Here is a 26,936-nt window from a genome sequence, read left to right on the forward strand (position 1 = left end):
TTTAAAAATAATCGAAGGCTGGATAGCTTTATCGATTGCTGAAGGAAAAAACAGAAAAATAAAAAAAGAGGAATCTCTTTTTACTAGTCAGAAAGTACTTAAACTAGTTACATCTGCATATATTGTAATTCACTGAACTTAATGGACCTTAGATGGTGCCCTCTATAAATACCAGAGTCATGAACATGTTAAAATATAAACAAAAAAAGTCACCCGCCCGGGACTGCAAGAAAAGAGGCAGGTGGTCTTCCTTGTCTGCTGAAAGGAAGGAGCTTTTTTAATGTACAGTAAGATTGAATGGATTCTCTCTTTAAATTTTCTACTCCCTTCACTCAATCTCTTGCTTCATTGTAAGACCTATTCTTAGCTTCAAGAAATCACGATCCCCTTCTTGTACGCAAGTTTCTCCTTTCCTAAACACTTAACTTTTCTGTCGTCTTTTCCGTTCCATCACCTTTTCTTCTGCTGATGCTTATTCCTTTTAGTCCTTGAATTGGTAAATTTCTGTCCTTTTTGTTGCATCTGAGAGGGTTCTTTCTTTTGCTCTTTTGTCTTTCCGCTTTTCCTTTGTGGGTTTCTCTTCTTTTCTCTTCTTCTTTCTTTTTTTTGTGTTTTGTTTTTGTGCGTTTTTAATGCTTATAGTTGCATTTTCCTCAACTGGGTCTTTGCCATTTCTTGTTATTATTGGTCTCTTTGCGTGATCCTATTTGTTTGCCAGTTTTGTTAAAGCCTTACTCCACGAAGTTGTCTCTCGCTCTCGGCCCCCTTTCCTTCCTTCTTTATGTTTGCATCCTCTTTTTCTGTAACCTTTTTTTGGTTGTTTTTGTTATAGTACTTATCTTAAATTTTTCCTTGTTTTATTCCAACTACAGTGATTTTTTATTTCAAGGGGACTATAGTGGAGAACAACAGCTTGGTTTTGGGTTTGGAGTTCCTGAACACTGATTGAGATTTCATCAATTGTTGGCTTTTTTTGAGAATTGGAGGATGGGGGATCACTTTGTATTGCTGGTGAATCGTTTGATAACTGAATCCACCTTAGAAGCTGCAATTGAGAGCAGAAACCTGTCGATGCAAGCCACAGCGTCTGACTCAAAAATTGATAAATCTTTCCAGAAACTGGATTTTGGGGATATATCAACTCCGAGGAAATTGGTGGAGTGCAGGATATGCCAGGATGAGGATGAAGATTCTAATATGGAGACACCATGTTCTTGTTGTGGTAGTTTGAAGGTTGGTTAAGCTTTTATTTTTTTATCAATCCAAAAAAAAATCATTCATATTAGTTATTTTGGAGAATTATATGTTCTTTGGATGCACATGAGAACGAGTGCTAGTTAACTGCTAAATATATTTTTGTTACTTTTTTTTATCGACTTTGGAATTCAAGGTGAGTTTACAACTAGTTCGGAGTGGAAGTCATTAAGTTTGAAACTTGGCGCTTAGGCCTTTCTGGATAATTGTTTCGCCTTTTAGGGAGATAATTATCCACCAGAAGGTTTACCTTCTCTCATCCCAAAAAACCAAACCAAATATTTTCCTTCCTCGTGTAAGTGGACTGTTTGGTTATTTGGTTTACTGATAATTTGATTCATATAGGCTTCTGGTAATGGTGAGATGTGTCTGAAAAACCCTTATCATTGCTCGTGCTTAACTGGCATTTACAGCAGGTCACATCTTATTTGATGCAACATCAAGCCACAAAAACAGTCAATATCATGATCATTATAGACATGCCATCCCATCAACATTGACACCCTCCTTATTTTCCTGGAGGAAAATGGAAAGTTTGGTAGATAGCTTATAGCCGAGGCAGTCAAGCATCAATGTTGATGAAAGTTCTTAAGTTGGGTTGGTTGATCTGAATTTGCATGTTTGGTGTTGAAAAACATACTGAGACGTGCCTAACTTGGGCCAGGTGACGTCAGTTTTCTTGTTTATAGTTGAAAAGTATACCTAAATAATCTACCCCCAGGGATTTGATTGTTGGCGTATTCTAGGTGGGGTTGATATAGTAATTTGATCGTATTCCTCCCATATGTTGTCACCTTGCTTCTTTCCCCCCCTTACTGTTTAGCCGTCAAGAAAACTTGAAGGTGTTTTCCTGTTTCCAGTAAACAAAGATCAGTATACTAAATATAAAAAGTTGAGTTGATGTTTGTCTTGTCATTAAACCAGCTTGCAATATCATAATGTCATATAGATAGAGGATGCATCGGTCTATATATGATTTTTGCCAACTGTTCCAGTTTAACATGTCTCTTTTAAAGTCATTTGACTTGGCCTTCAGTAGTGATCACTTGTAGCGTGCCATGTCTGACTGGTTCTTCATATTGCAGTATGCTCATCGTAGGTGTATACAGAGGTGGTGTAATGAGAAGGGTAACACTATCTGTGAGATATGCCTCCAGGTGTGTTGCGTTCTTTCATATAGCTTCAATCTAGTTACTATTCTTTGGCTGTAGGGAATCTTCGTAGTTTACAAGAGGGTCTAGTCTTTGCCATCAACAAATTGAACCATAATTTTAATGATAATAAATTGGATTGGTTTCAGGAGTTCAAGCCTGGTTATACAGCACCACCACCCCTGTTCCAAATTGGGTTTCCAATGAACTTTAGGTAATCTGGAGTGCTTGTTGGTTTTCGTATGACATTAATCTAATTGTTTTTCCATTTCACTAGAACCTCAACAATGTGCTCCAACATTTTTATCAGGGGAAATTGGGAGACGTCTAGAAGGGAGTTAAATGGTCCTCGCTTCATAGCAGTGGTCTCATCTGAACATAACTTCCTGAATACTGACTATTATGAGTATTCAGCTTCAACTGCAAGAAACACGATCTTCTGTCGCTTGATTGCTGTGATTGTAAGTCTCTCTACTTTCTTTGATCAAATTATAGAGGATATTTTCCCGGCGAACTTTGACATATGAAAGAGATACAACATGTTATGGGCATTCATTTCTCAGAAGTACATGTTTCTATTTTATCAGACAATGTTCTTAAATTTTTTTTTAATAGAAATCTTGTTGCGTCATGGTGTTCTACAATCTGATTACTCTTCTTGTTCTTTTGCAGTTCATGGTTCTTTTAATTCTAAGGCACACTCTTCCTCTCATTCTTAATGGAACCAACAATATCTCATTCCCAGTGTTTATGGTAAAACAAGTTGGATTACTATTTTATTTGGAAAAAACATTGATGAAAATCATGTGTGCAAAGCACAGGCTTACACTTTCTTGCTCTGTTTGACAGTTGATATTTCTAAGAATTGCTGGGATCATTCTTCCAATCTATGTCATGTTAAAAGCACTAACTGCTCTCCAGCGTCGCCGCCTCCATCAGGTGAGTTCTGGCTACTGGATACAACCCTTTGCTTCTTTTCTACATTTAAGACAAGATGTTGAGCTGACTATAGACTCAATGCTCATCAAGTTTGGTTTTCCTATTTTTTGACTGCGTTGTTGATCATTAGGCGCCTCCAAATTCATCAATTCATTCATATGATGAAGATGCTGAGCATTCAACCCTGCAGCCTCGGCCACATATAATAAATGTTCATTAGACTCCATCAAGCGTCAAGTTACTATTTTGTTTCAAGATAGATGGAGATAGTTTGATTGTCAACTGTAAAAAAAAGAAAGATCAAATTTCCAAGGTGCTTTCTCACTGGGAAAAGTTCAATGGGTTCTGGATTCTGAAAGAAAGTCTTATTGTTGTCAGGGAGATAAACAATGGTTCCCTGGAAAACAACTGTGATTTAGATTCTTAGATATGCATTTTCGTTGCTGCTCCATCATTTAAATACTCTGTACAGTCAAATAAGTTCCACTGTATATACAAACATATATATGAAGAAATTAGTAGTCAAATTATCAACAACTAAAATATACTTGCTCATGTTTGAAGGCTTGCCGTTTGGTTTTCTAGTAGTTTAGCATTTACGTCTAAACGAGAAGAAGAAGAAGAAGAAGCTGACATAGCACTTCTACTTGAAATATCAATTGGTTCTGTTATTTGCGTTCAGTTTGATTGCGGAATCTCTGGATTCATATCTGTAACAGGGAAAACCGAATTACTTGTTCTTGGGGGACTTGAAAGCTTCCCAAACTGGAGCAGTCCGAATTGTGGACACCCATTTTTTCCTGCAATTCTGTCTTAGGAAAGAACTTCTGCAGTTGGTTATGCTCTTCACTAAAAATCATGATGATTTTATAAGATGAGGATTGAGAAGCCCACATAACTGGACAAAGACCCCCCATGTCACTAATCTTGGGTGGTTTCTTCCAACCTTTTATAAAAGGAGCAAGCAAAGAACTTAAATCCTTGCATTATGCTTCGCGTGCCTGAAATAATCATGATAACAAGGGACCTTACATGTGATGATGGAGCCCAAGTTTCAGTGAAGAATGTCTATAATTATGCCAATAGTATATGATTATTCCAGGCACGCGAAGCACAATGCAAGGATTTAAATTGAATGGGAAAGATCCTTAGACGTCTTAAATTGCCGCTAGAAATAAAAACTAGTTCGTTCTCTTAATCTGTTATTTTTGCTTTCCTCTTCCTCTTGTAACTCTAAAATCCGTTTTTTCTTTTCCATTATTTTTGGCTTACCTAAGGAGGGCAAGCCTCTCTTTCTATACGTAGCGACTAGAATTTGATATCCAATCTCTTTGCGATAATAGCGCATGACTTGAGACAAAGTTTTACATCAGCTAAACTAGTAACAATCAGAGTCCCGAGGATAGAAGAGGCCTAATCCACTGTAAAGAAATATAATTCAACCATATAATTTGCAGGGAAAAAAATTAAGTTCGATAGAAAAGATTTTCACACCAGCAAACGCAGACTCTGAGCTAACACATCGTGCTTGTGTTCAAAAACTTGACACTGAACTAATCTCCCATGCCAGATGTAAAATCCAGTGGATGAAAGGGATCGGTCATACCCTTTTAAAACAGCAGATTCAATTTCTTAGTAAGATCCATCCTTTTCCTCAGGAGAAAAAAATATCCTAAACCGTGGATCATTGCAGTTTTCTAAAGTGAGATAAAAAGAAAAAACAAAAAAAACAAAAAAAGAGGGAGATAATGATCGCTTGTAAGACTGAAATTATAATATTAATCTGTACAATCCAAAAGCGTGCTCAGAAGGAAATTTTCAAAATATGGTACAGAGTAGGACCTCAAAGCAGGTCAGTGAGATTGTAATCTGGATACCTATTCAGAGCCTGATTGAACCCAACTGGGCACCTTAATGACCGTGTATAGTTTTGTCCTTTTAACTATCTTAGCTCCAGCTTCTCCTTGGCCTGAAATATTGGGGAAGGAAAACAAATAAGAAAATTCACCTGAACATTTTAAACTTCGGTTTAATACTTTTTATCAAATTTGAAAAAACTTATCGTCCCCGCTAATATCAAATGTTCTTTAAAGAGTGTAGTTGGTGGTAATACTTCCGGGTCTTTTGCCGTGAACGCCAGCAGCAAGCAAGTGCTCCAAATGCACAGCTAGCAAGAGCGATTGCCAACGCAGCCCCCACAGGAACCACAACTGCATTTGTTGAGGCCACCAGATCTACAATAGCCCCATCAGTCACTTCATCCCCAAGACGAACCTTCTCCTTGTACAAAGATGTAAGTGTTTTGCCATAATAACCAGTCAAGAACTTGTATACTTCATTCATGTCCCAATCTATTTGGCTGGTTGCATTTTCTCTCCGGTTATGAGAGAGGTAACATAAAGAGCAGAGCTGTTTTGGAGGCCAAATAACCTTTGGGAACTTGGGGTCACCGGTTCCTAGAGAAGCTTCCTTTTTCATTAATCTCTTGTTGACTTTATTATGGGTACTCCACAACCAAAGGGCAAAGTCACGGGATGTGTTGAAAGGGACGGTGACGCTGCAAATTGGAACAGCCTATATAAGTTGGAAGGAGCTTGAGAACCTAAAGCTAACTTATTCTGAGTTGTTTTTACCTTGAACACATTTGATAAAAATGTTGACGACAATCCTCGCAAATAAAGAAGTTGTGGATAAAATCACATACAGCTCTGAATGCAAACTGGCTCTCTCCATCCTCAATCCTCACAGAGAGTGAATGCAGTAGAACCCATAAACCACAGCTGCAAATGAAGAAACAAAATAATGAATCAAGGAAGGTAATTCGTTAAACAATTCAACTGTAGCGGAATTTTATAACAGTTATAGTTTGTTCCACAAGAACAGGGGTTTGGTTTCCATGGTATGAGAAAACACTACTTAAGATGCTGAGTTTTATATTACTGACAACAGATATGCCTTCTTTTGTAAGAGAAGATAAGCCTCAAGCAGCAACAAATACTAAAAACCATCTCATAAACATGTTAATAGAAGCCATCCACACTCATACGCAAGTTTAATGGCACCCAAAAAGTAAAAGCAATTTATGCTCTTTTCCGATCCAAAGAATTAAACTGCCATGCACTTTAAATTTGCTATTTCAGAGGTGAGAGCGAGCTAATGCTATCAGTAGAAGGGAATGATTCTTGCATCTGATGGCAAATCTGCAATTTTTTGCCTATGATCTTGGAAAATGTTCAGAAAACTGAAGCAGCGGATCGCTCCTCCATTTCGGCCATAACAACTAACAAGTGATGGTACAATGGAGATGATTGGCCTCAGAACATGACAATATATGATTCACATTTATTAATATACATAGCCTTTCCAAGCAAGCTGAAGAACTCACTATGAGGAATAATCGAACAGGAACAGATACAAGACTAACAAAATAATCGAACAGGAACAGATACAAGTTTAATGGCACCCAAAAAGTAAAAGAGATACAAGACTAACAAAATAATCGAACAGGAACAGATACAAGTTTAATGGCACCCAAAAAGTAAAAGCAATTTATGCTCTTTTCCGATCCAAAGAATTAAACTGCCATGCACTTTAAATTTGCTATTTCAGAGGTGAGAGCGAGCTAATGCTATCAGTAGAAGGGAATGATTCTTGCATCTGATGGCAAATCTGCAATTTTTTGCCTATGATCTTGGAAAATGTTCAGAAAACTGAAGCAGCGGATCGCTCCTCCATTTCGGCCATAACAACTAACAAGTGATGGTACAATGGAGATGATTGGCCTCAGAACATGACAATATATGATTCACATTTATTAATATACATAGCCTTTCCAAGCAAGCTGAAGAACTCACTATGAGGAATAATCGAACAGGAACAGATACAAGACTAACAAAATAGTAGGTTAGGCTTAGGTTGGATGCGGCTTGCCATATCAAGTAAAGTAGCACTATTACACATGAACTCGCTGTCTCAAGTGTATGGATAACCGGATAAATTGCTATATCAAAACTTAAAACATTCTAAACAAAGTATTAGTCCTGTAAATAATTGAATGAAGGAGAATAGCTTGTTACCTGAAGCCCCTGGTATCATTCTTGCTGCCACGGCAAAACATCTGAGAAAGAACACACAAGGCCATTTAAAAATCAATCTAGCAATTTGCAAAGTAACAAGAAATAAGACATGGTTAAACATATGGCACAAAATGGTATAAGCTAACCATAGGAAGAAAGGGCAGTAACAAATATCGTCAACAAAATTTAGGCATACATCATTGTTTGATCTCACAAACAAATCTTCAGTTTCTCAAAAAAAAAAAAAAAATTCTAAAACTACAAGGACTACACAAAAACTAAATGATGGAAACTGCATTAGAATGGATTTTTTGAAAATTTACAAACTTGGTTAGCTCTTATCTAGCTCTTATCGTATAGATGAATGAGTGCCTTGCAAACACTAAAATTACTGAAAAGCTACAGAAATGTAATGACGCAGTCCTCAATATTGAAAACAATGAATAAAATGATACTATGTTCCCCCACGTTTCACTTACTTGAAGCGATGGCTAGAGGAAGAAAAAAACAGCCCAAACAAAGCACTAACATAGACAATAATTTAAAAAAATACGGTGATTTAACAGAGCAAGTCCTAGTTCAAAAATTGTCAGCTATCTCACTGAAATTAACTGACATGATACCATTTCCAAACTCATTAATGCAGATGAGTATGCACCCCCATGAAACGTAATTGTAGATTTGACATCATAATGCATCCGCAAAAACTATATACATTTAAACACAATCCAAAATATCAAAATACATCAGCCAAAACTATATACACGCTACCACTGTCAGTTCACGTCAAAACATGCCTAAATAGTTCAATTTGATTACTCTACACTTCAGTCCTAAATTGGCTATGGTAGGCTAATGCTTAATATTATCAAAAGAGAAAAGTACCTACCCAATATCCTCGAGGAACTTCTTTCCCACAAATCTGGAAATTCCCTAGCATGCCCTTGCCATTACTGACTTCTTCCTGTTTGTCAGGTGACCACATATCTGGTGGGCATAAATCATCAAAGTTCACAAGCACTTCTGCACTTCCCTTCCGGCACCTAATACAAATAATCTAGAGTAGATGAACGGAGCAATTACTGGATTGAGTACGGAAAGTTTCATTCAAAGAAGATGGTCTTTACCTCTTTGAAGGATGATGAACCGCTAAAAGTTGAAGAAATTTAATGAGTGAAACCCGAGTGTGTTGTTTGATCATCTGCAGAACAAGCATTTAAATCATGAGTGGAGAAAGGAGACAGTGCAAATGAGTATGCGCCCCCGTGAAACATAACCAGAGGGGAAATGTCTACCTTGTGTTCGAGTATGATTTCAACAGCAAAGGCTGTAGCCTCCTCAACATCATACACAGCACGTGCAATCTTTCACACAAGTTGTGCAGCATAGAAGTTAATATATTAAATTAATGAAATTATTGTTATTAAAAATAACAAAGCAAATCTGAACTATGCAAACAGAAACCTGTCCAGGGTCTGATGTGTTTGAATGAAGATGCTCATTTTCAAATTTCTCATCGTCCAAGCTGTATGAGCTGCAAACAATCAAGAAGGTTGTAACAGGGCACAGGAGTGAAGCCAACATCCAGTATTACAGAAACAATAAAGCATACATTGCCAAAATCAGAAACTTTTAACAACAGATTTCAATTAAAAAATAAAGTTAATAAGAAAACATATGTCAATGCACTACAACAGCCCATTTCTCTGACTAAAAAAATAACAAGCACAAGGCACAAGCTGTGGGTGACTCTAGCACATACAGCATCTTCTGATTTACATATTCAAGATAAACCTAAACTGTAGTTAAGCATTTATATCACAAAATTAACAAAAGAATTTATCATGTGCATATGTCGCAAACATAATGCAATAAAAATATGACATAGAAACATTTTCCTACTAGCAATACCACAGAAAAAATAAATCACAATACCACAGAAAAAATAAATTCAACTGACTTAAGGGAATACATGGAAAATACAATTTTTATCCAATTTTTTTCTACTTATGGAGAAATTTGATACATGACTGTTTAATAGGAACGATATTGATAAATTTTAACATCACACACATTTGAAGTAAAGGTATGTAAATTACAATATGAAGATTTCACTTAAACAAGTGATAGTTCTGAGTATCCCATACCTGCCCAAATGCTTATTGATCCAACTAACCAAACGTTCAGCTGTCCGTCCATCATCAATCATGTGTATTTCACTCTTCTCTTCTTTAGGTTTCACACCGTGAGATGCAAATTTAGAAGGTGGACCCCAAAATAACATAGGATAATGACTCACAGAAAATTTATCACAGAGTTTATTGTTTATCTGTGCTGCCAAACAAGTTAAAGGACTAATCACCAAGTATCCCATGTTTATCAATTGAGACTGCAATAGAGCTAAGAGAGCAGAAACTTTACAAACAGAATCATTGATGGGAGAAAGCTAAACCAATAGTGTGATGGGGTCAGAAGACATTTGTGCCAATATGATCAACTACCATCTTTTGCACAAATCACCAATCATTTGATATAGTTGGAACACTTTTTTATCAAAGCCTAGGTTATAAATTTCATCCTTTCGCCACCTTTAGAAATTCCATATAACTGCAAATGACTAGCAATAGAAGTTCTCGAAGACAAATGAACATATATTTGTCAATTAGAAAAACATACGAGTTTCAAGAGACACTTGATGAAATGGTCTTCCCAGACCATAGCGATAGTCCATTCAAGATTAGAAAAAAAACAATTCTTTAGAAAAGTTATAAAAAACAAAAGCTTAGTACACATCATTCCAACTTTCGACATGTAACTAGGGTTATGGCAAAGGACACTGTGAGAAGGGATACACGACATACCAAGGACATGAAAACAAGAATTGGAAAACCAATAAAGTATTGCCTTCAAATACATTATCTAGATGTGCTGTAACAAATGACACTCTTATAATTATTCCATGCAATAAAATACACATATAGCCTTCGTCCTTTTTCTCTTTTAAATTTGTGCAGACATAAAGTTTTCCTAAGAAAGCCCAATTTAAGTATTTATGGAAACAAGTAATTTTCTGTGCACTGCAAAATAATTTGGAAGGAGTAGAATAAGACCACAGCATGTATAAAAAAAATCAAGAAGACAGTATACATATACCTTCAAAGCACAATCCACCCTTGTCATCAATACAATGCCAGGATGCACAGCATCAGGCCCATTAAAAAGCCTTGCAACCTTCTCATAATGGGGCTGCACATTTGAAGCTCACAGAATAAGGAAAAAAAACAAAAACAGCTAATTCAAAAAAGTAAGATACAATACCTTATAATTTCTGCAAGCAGGGCACCTGAAAAAGACAGTGATTGCACATAGAGGAAACAGAGTCATATAACTTAATGATATTGTATAAAAGAAGACATGAACAATACATCAATCATATAGAAGATGTAATAACTGGCATTTCACCACACATGTAGAGATGCTTTCTTTTCATGTAGGGAGAAGGGGTTTTGCGATTAACAAGATATGATTCAACAAATAATCTGCATGAGAATATGTTGCTGTATTATTTGATGATTTGACAATTTAATAATTTTTTGTTGGTTGAGTAAAATAGGTATTCAATTTATTGTTACACATGCAAACAGATTAACCTGGTTTTGAGAATCCAACACATCCAGCAGTAGACAACATAGAAGAGAACAAACGAAAATTTGGCCAGCAGATACATGATTCTACATGTGTGTGTGTGTAAAATGAATTGGATAAATGCAGAAAATCTCATATCTATGCCAAAGATTACTTAATCAGCTTAACAATTTGTTATTAGTATAGTTTAAGCGATTAGAATCTTTAATTGTTTAATCGTCCCATGAAATATCAAAATTTCAACAAAGCCAAATTGAGATGAAGGAGAAATCATGGAAAAACCAACACAAGGCCACATTGACTCACATGGACCACTGGGTAGTGATCATCAGGGAAGTAACAGTAAACTGAAAGGAATATACTTTTGTCCTCTCAGCTTAAAACATCAGTGCACCAACTGGTTGTCTCCACTTTAAACCATGAACTGAAGAAGGAATTTTATATCCCCTTTAAGCTTGTAGCAGATGGGCCCACGGTGGCCCGTATGAGCTGACTAGCTCAAAAAAACCATCTAGAAGTGGTTCTAGTCTTAGGAATGATAGCCAAAACAAATAAAGCTTTATTATTGTAAAGTTCTTCTATCATTTCAGACTGCAAATGTTTTTTTCAGTTCTGGAAAATCAACACAAATTGATGAAATAGTACAGGCTACATTAGCAACCAGCATAAGCAACATTACTCTATTATACCTTACAATAAACTGTGGATCATGCGAAGAAAATATTTAGGGGGGGCTTTGAAACAGTGACACAAGAGAAGATATCAAATTTTATACGAGGTTATGAGAACTCGATTCTCTTGGAACAGTTGCTAAATACACAAAGTGATGAATAGTAAGTTGACCCCAATGCAGCAGCAAGTATCAAAATTAATAGTTATAACAGACATAAAACGTTAATTATATTCATTGCACCACTGCTGTATTCTTTCTATCATTTTCTCAGTTTTGATACCTTTCTTTAAGCTACTCTATATATGATATTCAACAGTCAATCCATCTAATATAGCCAAGATGTTATATGGAAAGTCTAACAGACACAATACGAATTGGAACAAGAAACTGATTACTATGTGATTAAATATGACCAAGATGTTTTATGGAAAGTCTAACAGACACAATACGAATTGGAACAAGAAACTGATTACTATGTGATTAAATATGACCAAGATGTTTTATGGAAAGTCTAACAGACACAATACGAATTGGAACAAGAAACTGATTACTATGTGATTAAAACAGATCCAATTGAAAATTTTCACATTTCATGTTTTGTCAAACAGCTGAATTCCAAACTATACTATATTGGTCAGATAGGGGAAATTCTACAGTGCTTCCATAAAAGGGAAGGCATTGCAAGTTTTTTATTTTTGCAGTATTCAGTGTCTTTCTTTTTCTTTTCTTTTTTTTTTGGCAAAATCTTCACTGAATTCAGTACATTGAATTCTGTAAACTGAATTGTAGAAGCCAGTATAAAAAAAGAAGAAGACATAACCAACACCTCAAAGTAACAGTCTTTTCTGCTATAACTGTCTTTCTATTTCCTCGATGGAATATAACACAGTAAATGATGGAATTTTGTGGTATAATCAAACTAACGAACACATTGCTCCTAAAAAATTGTTGAGCAGAAAAGGTACAGTTTGTATTGAAAGAAATTTTAATCCTTGCACTACTCTCTAGAAGCTTATCACAATTCAGTTCTTGATTATCCCTCTAGGAAATTCATCTATAGTTCTGTGCTGAAAATCACTGCTTTATTGATTAATACATAAAATAATTTCCTATTTCAAAGCTAAAAATTTTGAAAATTAAGCCACTTCATTTAATAAATAAATAAATGAAACAGTTAGGTGGTTTGGGATGGAGATTAACTGACCAGTTGGCAAAAAACTCAACGATGGCGTGAGTGGCGGGAGTGTCACGAAGAACAGAATCGAAATTCGTGCTATTCAAATCGACAGCGTAATCAACCACCGCTTTGTTTTCGCCGCTTACAGCTCGGAGGATCGAACGGGATCCCGACTGAAACGACGCCGCTTCTTTAGAGCTGATTAGCAAAAGCATGATAGCAAAAAGAATCACGCATGCTTCTGACATGGACATGATAAAATTATTATTGTAAAGCAGGAAGAAGAAGCTCTGGTTGTTTCGATATATATGGAAACCCTTTCAGTGATTTTTCCCTCCTGAGGTTTAGAGAAGGACGAGGAAGGTGGAGATCTGTTTTTCGTTTTTATTTTGTATGCGTTATGTATGTAAGAATTTAGAAAGTGGGCAGCAACAGGGTGGTGAGCGTATTTCGAGAAAGGCGGGTCAATTACCGGCGAAAACCCAAAAGCCAAACCGCTTGCTGGATATGTAAATTACATGTGTAAAATTTGATGGACCTACAAGAGTTGGGAAATGGATGAACAGCGAAGGTTTTTTTTTTTTTTTTTTTTTCAATTCAGCTCCTTTTTTTTTTGTTTCACTTCCGCGTTTCTTTCATATAAACCTTCAACTGTATTATATGTTTACTAATATTATTAAAGAAAATAATATTTCAGGGCTATTATTCTCTCCTTTAAAGAATAAAAAATTATATTATTTATTTGTTATATTATATTTACTTATTATTTTTTTGGTTGATAATTATTTTGTTTAAAATTTTTTATGATTTTTCAATTTTACTTGGTACAATTTAATTTAATTTAACTTTTATATAAAGTTTTTGTCCCTATTTTTTATCATTTGCTTTTCTATCATTCTTTTATTTAACTTTTATATAAAGTTTTTGTCCCTATTTTTTATCATTTGCTTTTCTATCATTCTTTTCTTAGTTATCTTTTTTATTTACCAGCTTTAGTGTTCTTTCATTTTATGCTATTTAAAATAATTTATAAGATTAATTTTTTTTTTATCTGTCAAAATTGTTTTTTATTTTTTTTGTTATTGTTTATTTATTTTAGTAATAAAATTTGAATTATTATTTTTTTTAAATTCATCTTATTTTAATTTTTTTATATATCAGATTTGATCCATGTTATTCGATATACTTGAAAAGAAAAATTAAATTATTATTAAATTATTTTTTAATTTATTTTTCATGTTATAACCTAATAATAAAAAATATTTTTTAATTTATTTTTCACAACACCATTAGATATTAAAAAAATAATTAATTTTTCATGTAAATCACGTTGACAAGAAAACTACTTTACACTAGAAAGACCAATATAAATTAATTTTTTTCATCATTTTTTTCTCCATATTTTCAACAACTATCTAGGTTACCTTTAGATATATGAAGTCATTTTAGTAACCCTGAATAATTTAATTTAAACAATCTAGGTTGATTTTTTTCATTTTATTCTTATTTTTATTTTGTCCGTGTTTGTTTTACAGATTAATAGTGAGGCTGTTTTTAAACTAACTGAGTCAATGCACTAACATGGTTAATTGAGTCATATCAAAAAAAAAAAATTATTACAGAATTTAATTTTAATTTTAAAAATAAAAAGTTAGATTGAAATATTTTTTTTCTATTAATTTTATCCTCAAGTGCTTTTTAATGACTAGTTGAGTTGTTTTTAAACCAGCTAGAATAACTTAATCAATAAAATAATTAATTATATAGTTTAATTTCAATTTTAAATTAAATAAAAAATAAATAAACTTTTTTTAAGATTTACCTACTATGATAATAATGATATTCTAAATATTTTTTATTAATGTAAAAAAAATAATAATTAATCCCTCCAACGACATAGCGGATCCTTTAAACTAGTTCTTGCTGACGCCTGTTTTGTATCTGGTGAGTTGACCTCAAAATTGATAAAACACCTGGCTGGTTTGCCTTTATCAATGATTGCCATAGTTTATACTATCAGAATTAAATTAAAAAGGTCAGATATAACTAATGAAATATTATTTTTCTAAAAAGTCATAAAAACATTAACATCGGGAGATGTCACTGTGAAAATAATGGATTTAATAGCCATAGTAAATAGCAATAACTGGATTAATAGTAAACAATATTGATGCATGGAGGGGAGAGGGGGTTGGTTTGCAAAGGGTCTGATTTTAAGTTCTTGAATTATAAAAAGTTGCAAATTAATCATTTTTTAATGATTTATCCGAGTCCAGTTGCCAATGACCAGAATTTCATGTTTTTTTCCCCGCCAGACATTTAAATTTGGAGAACAAGGGATAGGATGGATATTTGCCACAGATAACTAGACAAAAGTTAGTCCTTTTTATGGATCAAGAAGGTAATTATCAATACAGCTAAAACATGAACTGGGATCCGTTTAACTATTTATATGGATAGCTTATTTTTAAAAATAAAAAAATAATAATAAGAGAGGGGACAGCTCCTTTATGAAATGAAAATAAAAAGAGAGGCTCAAACTCGTCGGCCGCCTCTGGCCCTGGACCTTTCTGTACAGGCACATGGCTTTGTTTGGTGGTCATTTGTTTATTTTTAGTTTTTAATTTAGTTAAGTTTTTATTAAATTTTACTATTTAAGATCTAACTAATTATAAATTGATTTTTATATTTTTTATTAAATAAAAAATAAGTTCAATATAATATTTTTTTCTTTCTTTAAATTTCTTCTCAATTTAAATCTATTCGGTCAATAAATCATGTTAGAATAATTTTTACAGATATTAATTTAAAATTTAGGTTATTTGAACAATCAAGTTAAAAAATTTTAAATTTAAACTCTCATACCTAGTTTAATATTGATATAAATTTTTTTTTGATAATCCATTGTTTTTTATAATATTCCAGATAATTTAGGATCAATACACAGCTAAACACATGAAAAATAAACCAGTAATAATCGAGGGAGCTTGTCGAAAATGATTCTTAACAGGTAATGTTTGTAAAAATTTAATTTTTAATTTTTAATATAATTATAAAAAAATATGTTAAATTACTATTATATTAAAAAAAAATTCGAGAAACGAGATACTTGGCAGTTGTAACGGACAAGTCAAGCCCGTAGCTCCTATTTCGCAAATCTCACAGGGTTGAATTACCAGCTATGTCGTCATTGGTGATGGCCACTTTGCATTTAATGTATTTTTTTAGATTTTCAAATTCTTGCTGGTTTCGTGGTTATAAGACTCGATCAAGGTATTGATCTGGTTGCCTTGATTGATATTATGGGTCACATGAGTTGTCTCTAATTAATCTATTAATATTATTTTTAAAATAATCGAGTTTTTCATTGACCCCGCTAAGATCAGACTCTAAATTATTAGATTTATTTTTTGAATAATTGACAATAAGTTGTCCATCTTTTATAAAATAAGAAATAAATAAAAGCCTATGTATGTGATCCTTCTCCCAGTGCCATTTGTTTTTTTCAGCTCTCTTATTCACCTGTTAGTTTTTATTAAATTTTATTATTTAGTATTGAATTGATTCTAGATCTATCACATAATAAAATAAAAAGTTGAAGATTTAGGACACATGTGATTTTTTTTTAAATCTATTTTTTTATGCTTTTAAAAAGAAAATATATTGAACTTGATTTAAGCTACGTAGAGCACATGGATGCGAGTCAATAAATTAATATTTTAATAATACTAAATTATTCATTGATAATACTTGATGAATTGGAAGTCGAAGAGTTTGATGCAAATTTGAGTTCTACAATTGAAATTCTTCTGACCTCGTGAAAGCTTTTATGAAAAATGGGTCACGTGCCTGACAAAAGAACACACAACATTATTATAAAAAAAGCTATTTAATTAAACCAGCAAAGAATAATCATTAAAAAAAAACAATAATGATTATACCATTTATCTTCTTTTTTTTTCCTTGTTTTGAAAATTACTCCCACATAAAAAATCGAAAAATGATCTCATATGATCGAAACGTTTTCGTCGAAGAAACCCAAGGCCATAGCTAACCAACCGGACTTTCTCAGATCGTTCTTGGAGGGCTATTGGGTCAGAGTCTAATCCAGCCCAACAATGTCGAGTCAACGCACGAACCTTATCTAAAAATAAAGGCCGAACCAGCAACCAATTACAATCGAATATTCGATAGAATTCCGGGTTCGTACCTCATCGATTCTCCGACAGAAAACCGCTTAAATTCTAGCAAAATATCACGGTAAATTGTTTCAGATCTCGACTTCAATTCAGGTGCACTAATCAATCATCTCCCTTTGTTTATTTCTCAATTAGCACCGAATTGAGTTGTTTGTGACCAATTTCTATCTCCTTCAATCTAACTGATCTGTCTCCATGCTGTGCTTGTTGTTTTTGTTTAATCTTTTTCCAGAAACATTCAGCATGAAGTTCTTAGAATATACGCCGCTGGAACGGTAAAAATCTGTTCTAGTTTTGTTTGTTTCCTCCCCTTAGTTTCCTTTTCATAATCTGTCATTTTGAATTTGATTTTGTGCCTTTTTTCCTGGGTCCAGAATGAATGAATTCTTAAGTCATTTAAATCTCGGAGAACGAACAATTAAGGGATATCTTGAACCTTACTCTTGTAAGTCCGAAATTGAAATCTGTGACTTACTGGAATTTGATTTTGAAATCTGTTTTTTTTTTCAAATATATATACATGCGTGTTGTGTTTTCTCAAGGTAAACACACTGGAACGGACAAAAAGCTCTCACTCAGTTTGGAGAATGAGGTGATTCTGGAATATTTAATTTAATAAAGCATTGCATGCTTCCTTTGTTTTTTATTTTTTCTTATCTCTTGGTCGAGTTGTCTAATTATATTTCCCCTGAGATTGTTATGCTATCCCTTAGAAGGTGAAAAATTGCAAAATATTATTTGCGATGGTGGAGTTTTGGTACCTTCGATCTAGATTCCAGTTCTCTCTTTTTGGGTGGTGGTGGTTTCCATAACCGCTTCCACTTTAGATGCTGTAATTATATTTCCCCTAAGATTATTATGCAGTCCCGTAGAAGGTGCAAAATTGCAAAATATTATTTTTGATGGTGGAGTTTTGGTACCTTAGATCTAAATTTTAGTTCTTTCTTTTTGGGTGGTGGTGGTTTCCATAACTGCTTCCACTTTAGATGCTTGATTATCTTGGGAAGTCTTCAGATACAGACTCATCGTCACCAGCTGAATTTTTATTGAGCAGATCCAGGTGGTGAATCTTATATCTTATCGAGGTAGCTTTGAAAATACTGGTCAGTCTCTTATGTTTGTTTGACTGGTTTTTCTTTATGCTCATTCCAGCCGAAAGACGTTGATTTACCTGGTTCTTACGCTATATCGCATGTATCCGGATTATGATTTCAGGTAACACTGTACCTTTCATTGTATCTCATTGTTTATGTGTTTGTATTTTTCACAGATGGTCAAAGGGGGATTATGGGTGATGCTACTGTCAGCTTTTCCTGTGACTTGGCAACCCACTATACAATCCTTCTTTAACTACACTGGGAGTGTTGTCGAAAGGTTTGTTTATACAATGTATTTATTTGTCAAAGGAGGATTATGGGTAATGCTACTGTCAGCTTTTCGGGCGACATGGCAACCCACTATATAATCCTTTCTCAACTACATTGGGAGTGTTGTCAGAAGGTTTGACAGACAGTTCACATACTGTTGCTCTAGTAGGAGCTGAGAGTTCAAGTCTCTCCATTTCCCAAATCTGATGCTAATCATTTGTATGGTTGCCCTGGTTTCTGTTTAATATCAGTTTTGTTTCATAGCCAGATTCTACCTGGACACATTAGTATTATTCTTTCTGGTTTCCTTAATTTACGATATTCCCCTCCATTGCGGTTTTCAGTGCTGTGAATGCCCACCAGTTCTTCACAGAGGAAAGCTGGGATTCTTTTAAGCAGATTTTTGATAGCTACATGTTTGAAGCATCAAGGGTACCAGCTAACTGCTTCAGATTCTTGGATGGCAATTGTGATATTATGAGTAGCTTTATCGTGCTAAATATTCTGAGCCTTATTTCCTTGATTCAATGATCTGTGCAGGCATGGATTGAGGAAAATGAGGGCAGCTCCTTGCTGGAAACATTATACAAGGCTCTAGATGAGGTGAGCTTACTCAAAAAACCAAAGGCATGTTGTACCAAGAGGCAATGTTGTGATAATATTGTGGTGCAGGTTGTAAAACTATCAGAGTGTGAAATCTACAGTTACGATCCTGATTCTGATGCAGACCCATCATTAGAGAAAGGAGCCATGTAAGTTTCTGTCACCTTCTAGCCTTCAAATAAAAATTAGTTCTGCTTAAAGGAAGAGTTTTCACATGGATTCTTTTTTTTTTTCCAACAGTTGGTCTTTCAATTTCTTTTTCTACAACAGAAAACTAAAGAGGGTTGTGAGCTTCCGTTTCTGCTGTTTTAGGTGGGTTGATATGTTTTGCTTTATTTTATGTTGTCTTTTTAAGCTTTTGGACATCAAAGTTAATGGATTCTTTTTTTTTTTATTGGTTTTGCTATTTCTGTTTGTGGCAGTAACTTGGTTGCTGAAGGATTTCTCATGGATGACTCAAGTTATGAGGAGGATGGAGAAATATTTGATGACATGGACATGTAAGCGCAGATAGGTATGGACTGTCTGTTTGATGTTTATATGTGAAGATCCTTGGCATCCGTCTGTAGTTGTGTAAAAAACAGTGCCATAGACTCATGGCACTTGAGTGGGTAGGATTTGTGTTCCAACTTGTGCATGCATATAGTTGCTTCTCTCTGTACTTGAGAAAATGCTACCTGTAAAATAAATGTCACTGAAATCTAATGCTAGGCATGTGAGTAAAACCTTGCTGGAGTATATTCAATTCCTTGTCATATTCCAAGGACTTAGGTAAATATCTTCTACTGAGTATTGGATGGGTGTCCTGGATGTGTATTTTTTTCTTTAGAAAATGAAATTATGCGTGGAGAAATGAACATTTCAGACACCAAGAGTGAGAAACAGGGAAAAAAAATGTGACAGCCATCTACAACTTCATAGCTGTTTGCAATGGGAATTTTGAAGCCTCCGTCAAATATGCCGTGGCGTTGTTTGCAACCTGAGCTTCCACTTTCCAGGGATGTGCGTTCTATGAAAGTAGACTAGCTTTGAGCGTAAATGGAAGTCACACAATTTATTTTGTCCATCCATCCCGGGAAGGTGGAGATGGTGTCATCATTTGATTTCACTTTTTACAAAACTATTGGCCTCTTTATGAAGTGGAGGATCACTTCTTACAAAGCTAACGTCGTTCCTTCTTCTGTCTTGGCTACTAAGTGGAGTATCAGTGCTTACAGGTATCTTGCTCTGATTGATCGTTCGATCAATCTTGTCTTCGCAATGCACTTTACTTTTTTTCGGCCTAACTAAAAGTGCATAGGGATGTACACTAGTTCGGCAGTGATTATGAAAAGGAACAGCATATATATATATATATAAAAAAAAAAATTTACCTTCAACCTTTTCCATCATCAAAATAACAAGTGTACTGCCATCGCTTTTCTTTTCTTTCTTTTGACAAAAACCCCCGTTGCTTTGGTCCCCATGCATTCCAACCAAGCATAAATACATGATTGTACATCATCTCATGGTATTTTTATAGCAACTCTATCGTCCGGTAAGAATACCATGTTTTGTTATACGGGACTACTTTTACCAAGAAATTAGGTTTTGCAATTGATGGTATTTTCTGTACTAATAGGAAACACAACTGAATTTACTTATTGTTAGGGTCTTGTCTTTCTCGAGATTAAATCATATGAATAGGTCGAGAAGAGCGTTAAGCCTGGCATCACAGCCAAGTGAAAAGAAAAGGGCACGAGACGTATAAGGTCTGCGAACCTTAATTTTCAATATTTTTGATGTTGGGTTGGTGAGATCATATCTAGGATTTGCAACCAAGCGAATGATATATGTTTCCAGGCACCCGAATAAAGAAAAGTTGTGGCAATCACCCCTACAGCTAATATGCCTTGAAATGCAAAGCTTTCACGTGTGTGAACTATTTTTAGAAATCATTAGCAATTAGATTTTGATCTGAGTTTGCACTGAGTTCATGTAAATAAAATCCATCAGATTGTAAATACATTTTCTATTTCGAAGTAGTATTTTCCCCGTATTTATTTTATTTTCATTTTTGTATCCATGCCTGCCACTATAGCTGGATCTGTTTAACACAGCAAAAGCTAATGAATGTATCACAACATCTCCTTAAACAGTATTTATCTAAATGCCACTTTATTTTTTAAACCCAGTTGAGCAAATATTAAAAATCCAATATTTTAATAAATATTAATGAATTAAATAAATGCTACATATTTTAATTTTATCAGGTGCTCAGAACAATTGTATCACAAAAAATGAAAGTACAGACTGATCGGTAATATTGAATAATTTTAACAGGCACTCGAAGGATAGCTGTTAGCAGCTTAGCTCAAATGTGCAGAGAATCCATACAACCATGAGTAAGCAAAATCTGTCATAATTCCTTGAAGTGCATGATTGAATATAATCTTATAAATAATTAATATAAGAACTTGAATGTTTATCGTAAAACGTGACAGGCAGACGTGGCGGGGATTCTTGTCAAGGTGCTACGTGGTGGGAAATTAGAATTCGAACATAAAAATATTAAGGCAGATTCATAAACGTGACACTTGTTCAAAACAGGCCCCACCGGGTCTTCTTGCACTGGCCTCTTTTCTAGCTGTTTGATTTTTAGCACCATGATCGGATCTTCAAATCATCGCACCTAACCACTTTGTTTATGATCATGATTTCTAGTAATTATATATAACAACCTTATTCACTGTGCTCCTTCTTTAATGCCGCTCTTTTCAAGTGTATTTACACCGTGTCTTTCTCTTTTACATTCTTTTTCCTAGTTTATATATATATATATATATTATAGACACACACATACACACAAGCAAGGATTTCATAAATTGCTTTCGATACATGCAACAACTACTTGAAAATTGCTGAGTTATGGCTAAGCACGTAATGGTTAAATTAACTTGTGGGTTTCAAAATTTATTTTCCTTCAAAGTACTGAATATACTAGCATAAATTTATCATCTTTTTTTTAATGAATATACTCGCAGAAAAAATGCAGATAATCTTATTTCTTATAGTTAGCAATAAAATCAATAGAATAATTATGATGTGTTAGAGATAGTGGTGCAATGAGCTTTTCAAAATATATTTTTTTAATTTTTTATATCAATATATTTAAACCATAAAAAAAAACTTTAAAAAAATTAATTTAATATTTTTTAAAATAAAAAATACATTTAAAAAAAAAAAGCAAAAACACTCCCTTGAAAAGAAATGGTGCATCTCCCACCCCCTGGTTGACATACGTAATTACTGAAGGAGTTTAAAATTAATGAAAGCAATATGATATACAGGTGGCATAGCATGTATTTTCTATATCATTTTAATCGTAATCTCCAGTGGTGAATTCATTGGCATCGAAATTAGTTGAAAAGATGAGATATTATGCTTTAACAAACCAGTGGAACTTCGGGACTTGTATGAGTATTGTTCATCGATCCTGATCCCTGAAGAATTATAATCTAAGAAAAAGAAGAAGAAGATAAACTAAGAAAAGGTCATTTACCAAAGGGCTTCTCTATTATTGCTGGAGTTGCGTGCCCTCCCTATTCTCTTGGTTCATGCTAAGCATAATTTGGCAGTCCCTTTATTTATCATGGATTATTTAAAGAGAATATTTCCACTTCACAAGCCTCCTTTATTTATCATGGATTATTTCAAGAGAATATTTCCACTTCACAAGCCTGCTTGCCTTCAAATTTGAAACTAGCTAGCAATTAAAAAAATAAAATGAAACTACGATAGTTGAGTGGCTTCTTTAGTGACGGGAGACCTAAACCTGTGGAACTAGCTATTAATTTAAAGGCCAAATTGACGGAGACGAAGTGTGTTTCGAACTGAATTATTCAAAGGATATATGCGGGGTAAGAGATATAGTTAATGGTCCTTGATAAGTTTAACACCATCTCTCTTCTCGTGAAAAAAAAAGAAAGTAGGAAGGTACTATATTACATTAACATCATATCTCCAAATAAACAAATTATATAAATATTTCATAAATATTCGTTAATCATTAAGTTAATTTTCTTCAAGTTTGATCCATAGCTTGGTCTGCTCATTTCAATTATATAAAATTCCAACCATCTAGATGGTGGTCAAGTGGTAAAGACTTGGGACTAAGAGGTTTGCTCACTCTGTGGTCTCAGATTCGAATCCTTGGTTGCTCATATGATGGCCACGAGTTTGATCCATAGCTTGGTCTGCCCATTTCAATTATATAAAATTCCTCCTGTATTAATTATAATTTGTTCACTAACATTTTGTGTTTTTAATAAATAAACACAAAATGTAGATGAATACGAACAGTATCTAGTTTGATCAAAGTTTAGAAGGATTTCTAATTGGTTTAAGCAAGAAATAAAGGTTTGGACTTTAGGATTAAGATGATCGTGCCTTACACTTCAATAAAAAAGACTGATCATGTGATTAACACATAAACCAATCAAGGCCCAGGTGATGATTTTCTTTGTTGATCATGCACGCTAATCAACTAATAACATGTATCTGGATACAATTTGCATCTTATGTCGCGAAGATTGTTTGTTTAAATGATATAGTAATTGGATAGCGATTAACTATTAGTTTTTTTAAAAAAAATTCAATTTTACAAATATAGGGTTTTATTCAACGAAATAATAACACAAAATCCATTTGACCAATTGTTTTTATAATTGAAAGAAAAAGAGCAAAACGATAAGATAAGCCCTAACATTACTTATTTAATTGCAAATCATTTTCCTGAAATAAAAGCGATAGCTCTATTATAGTTGAAAATCTATATACGAGAAACTCCACCGATAAATTAATTGGGCAAAAGAGCACAGGTGTCCGCATCTCTGCAAGTTGAAGCTACATGATTCCCTTACCAGCCGTAAATTCATCAGAGCTCCACATCTTCATATACCAATAGTTTCGAGGAGGAAGTACTTCACCTTGACTACATGGCTTCCTCTCGCCCCCCTACCAGTACTTGCTCGAGTCCTCCCTTTCGCAGGCACAAGCAACTGATCACTTTCAAGGATCCCCAAGTTAGATGCCAAAGCTTTCGAGAAGATGGTATGTATTTACCTCCTTTTGTCCTTCTAAATTGGGATTAGTTTAGACAAAATGAATAACTATCCTCCTAATTAAGAGACCTCTCCCATATCTGTGTGTTATACACACACACACACAAGAATGACTATTGCCTCCTTTCTTATCAGTGATGCTAAGTACTTTAGCTTTACCAAAGAATTTATATTGGGTGCTAGCTTTTGTATGAAATCCTCATGCAGTTTTGAAACCGTGGTTGGCAGGAACATCTGCAAATATCGTGGATGCAAATCTGGGTATTCTGAGAGGCAGAATAGCAGAAGTAAAGATGAAGGAGAAGTTGGACGCATGGTGCAGACTGAAAAATGGCTGGAATTATCAGTCTGGTTATGATCACAAATACAAGAGAGATGCTATGTTATCCGAGTCTTTAGAAATTATGGGGTTTGCCAGCGGTGCACTTGGGTTCGTCTTTCTTTCCGGCTCTCTTTGCATCTGGCTTGTTTCTCTCCTAGTTCATTTGACTCCATGAAAGGGAGTAAAGAAATCTTGTAAGTATATTTTTATCTACATATATATTGTGGATGCAGCTCTTGCTTAGATCTGTTCAGCTCCATAAGGCAAGACTTCGCTCCACCGAATGTATCTTTTTTCTATCCTTAGGAGGACAAGAAAGGGTGGGAAAGGGAAACAAATTAAAGAAAAAGCACCAGATATTTATTATTAGTGATATACGACGCAAGTTCATAAAAAGAATATAATATGTGACGCAAGAGATGCCCCATCTTTGAATGTATAACAATGTTCTGCTCTTCTAAAATTAGGGCTTAATTTTACACAGAAGTGCAGCAGACGAACACTTGGAGGCACCTCTTCTATTCATAACAAGGGAAAAGAACATTTATCTGGTAGGAAGTGTAGAAATGTAACTGGCCGTAACTATCAACTGACACACATCTCACGTTAGGAGGCAGTCATAATATTCAATCAATGACACCAAGCCACTAAGAGTGTTCATCCCAGCGCGGGAAATGAGAAAGATGTTGTCTTTATCCAGAGAATTTCGACAGATAGTATATTTAGCTCTTACAAAGCCAGAATCTGATTCTACTCGACACATAAAGTTGAAAGGAGGGGATACATAAGGGGTGTTTGATGTGAATTGTTCTTCACATCATTATACTTATAAATAGGTCTTTAAGGGATTCGTTGTTTTTATATTTTTAAATTTTTTTGATTTTTTTGTTTTAAATTAATTTTTTTAATATTTTTAGATTAATTTGATATGTTAATGTTAAAATTAATTTCTTTTTAAAAATATATATATATATATATTATTTTAATATATTTTTAAATAAAAAATATTTTAAACAATAACTACAGTTACATTTAAAAAAGTACTATGATTAATTTATTTTGCAAAGAGAGAAAAATGCAAATGCTTTAAAGTTGTTCAATAATCTTCTAAGCACTCCAAATTCCTAAAAGTAACTAACTTCAAATCGATTCTGCAATAAAATCTTCAAATATCCAAATCTTTATAGATAAGTCAAATCAAACCAATTAACTTCATATCCATGCAAAGTAAATCTTTAAATCTCCATAAATCAAGCCATGTCTCCTCCAGTGGAAGACCGCTTCTTTCTCTTCAGACGATTTACAAATCAGATCCAGTCAAGTCAAGCACCAAGCCTATGGAAGACCGCTTCTTTCTCTTCAAATCCAAATTCTATATCAAATCACTCCAAAGTCGTTCTTACCGATAATCAGAGGACCTAAACCAGATTATTGCAACATGGTACTGATCATTTATGAAGTCATTTGGAGCATTTTGAGATGTCCTCTCATGCAATTTCTACTCTTCAAAGTTTCTGTTGTCTTTGCCAATGAAAATCCAGGGATATAAAATATAGTGTATACATTAATACTGGCTTCACTTAATTAATTAGGCCAAGCTCTCCTTTTACCCTCCAATTCCACGTCTCTCTCCCCTCTATCTCTCCCTTAATTCCCTAAATCCCTTCCCTCGAGGCATCAAGTTACCGACTCTTTTAGCCAATTATTGATCACCCGTTTACCGGACGAGCTTAAGATAGATCAAAGTCTTGCTGAAAATGATGAAGGGTCTTGGGTGATCCAGAGGAGTGACAGGTTCTTTTTATCTTGCTTTTGAGTTCTGGGTTCAAATCGAAGGGCTGGTGGTCGCCTGGGTGTTCCGGCAAAAGTTATAAGTGGTTATTTACTGATTTTTTTTTTTGATTTACTGATTTGATAAGGCTAGTTGCTGCTCGAGTCGAGAGGATGCGCCATGTAAATTCAAGGATAGGTTTGATATCAATATTTGCTCGCTCCTATTGACGAAGCGATGAAAGATTATGATGGGAATGTAACAGACTACTTTGATCTACGTTATTTATATCCAGTCACTCGTAATAATGATATTAACAACCACATAATAAAATTGATGTAGGTTTTTATTATTATTATTATTTGTATTTTTATTTCCATTTCTTTAAATTACATAAAACATATAAATTTAATGTGACACTGAATTAATAAATGAAGTAACGGTTCGTGGGTACTCCTAAAGTATTAGAGACATTTCTAAAAAGATAGGTAGACTATCTCACACCCTTTGACATGAAATAGCTATTTTATACCAGCTTTGCCGTGAGTCCAATATTAAAAATGGATATAAATATAAATATAAAATTAATTAGATAAAATAAAAGAGAAAAAACAACTAGTAAGATTATCTTTATTAGAAATTTTATTTAAAATTAAA

At 34.1% G+C, this 26,936-nt stretch overlaps 4 protein-coding genes across 7 annotated transcripts; 3 read left to right on the top strand and 1 right to left on the bottom strand.

Annotated features, from left to right (window-relative positions):
- Positions 1–175: 175 nt before the first annotated feature.
- Positions 176–3,911, top strand: LOC105135498 (uncharacterized). Of its 3 annotated transcripts, none has more exons than XM_011040391.1 (8): positions 176–287; positions 873–1,233; positions 2,340–2,411; positions 2,555–2,619; positions 2,716–2,866; positions 3,078–3,158; positions 3,255–3,344; positions 3,475–3,911. In XM_011040391.1, the coding sequence occupies exons 2-8, from the start codon at positions 988–990 to the stop codon at positions 3,562–3,564; spliced, it is 795 nt and encodes a 264-aa protein (XP_011038693.1). In that variant the 5' UTR covers positions 176–287; positions 873–987; the 3' UTR covers positions 3,565–3,911. The 3 variants fall into 3 exon arrangements, with proteins under 3 accessions (XP_011038693.1, XP_011038692.1, XP_011038694.1); XM_011040390.1 differs by having other exon boundaries at positions 176–282; XM_011040392.1 differs by lacking the exon at positions 176–287 and adding an exon at positions 407–496.
- A 1,171-nt stretch (positions 3,912–5,082) lies between these two features.
- On the bottom strand, positions 5,083–13,405 carry LOC105135499 (sulfhydryl oxidase 2-like). Its single transcript, XM_011040394.1, has 12 exons — positions 12,943–13,405; positions 10,739–10,763; positions 10,574–10,666; positions 9,568–9,749; positions 8,885–8,954; positions 8,716–8,784; positions 8,548–8,621; positions 8,310–8,463; positions 7,421–7,461; positions 5,978–6,124; positions 5,458–5,901; positions 5,083–5,313 (listed from the first exon to the last, which is right to left on the bottom strand). Exons 1-12 carry the CDS (start codon positions 13,167–13,169, stop codon positions 5,292–5,294), a joined length of 1,548 nt encoding a protein of 515 aa, XP_011038696.1. The 5' UTR covers positions 13,170–13,405; the 3' UTR covers positions 5,083–5,291.
- A 3,680-nt stretch (positions 13,406–17,085) lies between these two features.
- Positions 17,086–19,860, top strand: LOC105135500 (transcription regulator). Of its 2 annotated transcripts, none has more exons than XM_011040396.1 (11): positions 17,086–17,175; positions 17,347–17,389; positions 17,489–17,559; positions 17,657–17,706; positions 18,101–18,174; positions 18,267–18,329; positions 18,826–18,913; positions 19,022–19,084; positions 19,154–19,233; positions 19,325–19,396; positions 19,507–19,860. In XM_011040396.1, the coding sequence occupies exons 2-11, from the start codon at positions 17,358–17,360 to the stop codon at positions 19,586–19,588; spliced, it is 675 nt and encodes a 224-aa protein (XP_011038698.1). In that variant the 5' UTR covers positions 17,086–17,175; positions 17,347–17,357; the 3' UTR covers positions 19,589–19,860. The 2 variants fall into 2 exon arrangements, with proteins under 2 accessions (XP_011038698.1, XP_011038697.1); XM_011040395.1 differs by having other exon boundaries at positions 17,114–17,207.
- A 3,997-nt stretch (positions 19,861–23,857) lies between these two features.
- On the top strand, positions 23,858–25,294 carry LOC105135501 (uncharacterized). Its single transcript, XM_011040397.1, has 2 exons — positions 23,858–24,175; positions 24,415–25,294. The coding sequence occupies exons 1-2, from the start codon at positions 24,061–24,063 to the stop codon at positions 24,681–24,683; spliced, it is 384 nt and encodes a 127-aa protein (XP_011038699.1). The 5' UTR covers positions 23,858–24,060; the 3' UTR covers positions 24,684–25,294.
- Positions 25,295–26,936: the final 1,642 nt, after the last annotated feature.

This window comes from Populus euphratica, unplaced genomic scaffold (genome assembly GCF_000495115.2).
Source record: "Populus euphratica unplaced genomic scaffold, PopEup_1.0 scaffold123.1, whole genome shotgun sequence".
NCBI classification, from domain to species: Eukaryota; Viridiplantae; Streptophyta; class Magnoliopsida; order Malpighiales; family Salicaceae; genus Populus; species Populus euphratica.

Coding starts and splice junctions, on each gene's coding strand:
- LOC105135498 (XM_011040391.1), top strand. CDS start 988: ATGGGGGATCACTTTGTATTGCTGGTGAATCGTTTGATAACTGAATCC. Junction 2,412..2,554: donor TCTGTGAGATATGCCTCCAG/GTGTGTTGCGTT, acceptor GATTGGTTTCAG/GAGTTCAAGCCTGGTTATAC. Junction 2,620..2,715: donor GGGTTTCCAATGAACTTTAG/GTAATCTGGAGT, acceptor CATTTTTATCAG/GGGAAATTGGGAGACGTCTA.
- LOC105135499 (XM_011040394.1), bottom strand. CDS start 13,169: ATGTCCATGTCAGAAGCATGCGTGATTCTTTTTGCTATCATGCTTTTG. Junction 8,464..8,547: donor GTTCATCATCCTTCAAAGAG/GTAAAGACCATC, acceptor TATTTGTATTAG/GTGCCGGAAGGGAAGTGCAG. Junction 6,125..7,420: donor AATGATACCAGGGGCTTCAG/GTAACAAGCTAT, acceptor CTTCATTTGCAG/CTGTGGTTTATGGGTTCTAC.
- LOC105135500 (XM_011040396.1), top strand. CDS start 17,358: ATGAAGTTCTTAGAATATACGCCGCTGGAACG. Junction 17,390..17,488: donor GAATATACGCCGCTGGAACG/GTAAAAATCTGT, acceptor TCCTGGGTCCAG/AATGAATGAATTCTTAAGTC. Junction 19,397..19,506: donor TTCCGTTTCTGCTGTTTTAG/GTGGGTTGATAT, acceptor TGTTTGTGGCAG/TAACTTGGTTGCTGAAGGAT.
- LOC105135501 (XM_011040397.1), top strand. CDS start 24,061: ATGGCTTCCTCTCGCCCCCCTACCAGTACTTGCTCGAGTCCTCCCTTT. Junction 24,176..24,414: donor CCAAAGCTTTCGAGAAGATG/GTATGTATTTAC, acceptor CGTGGTTGGCAG/GAACATCTGCAAATATCGTG.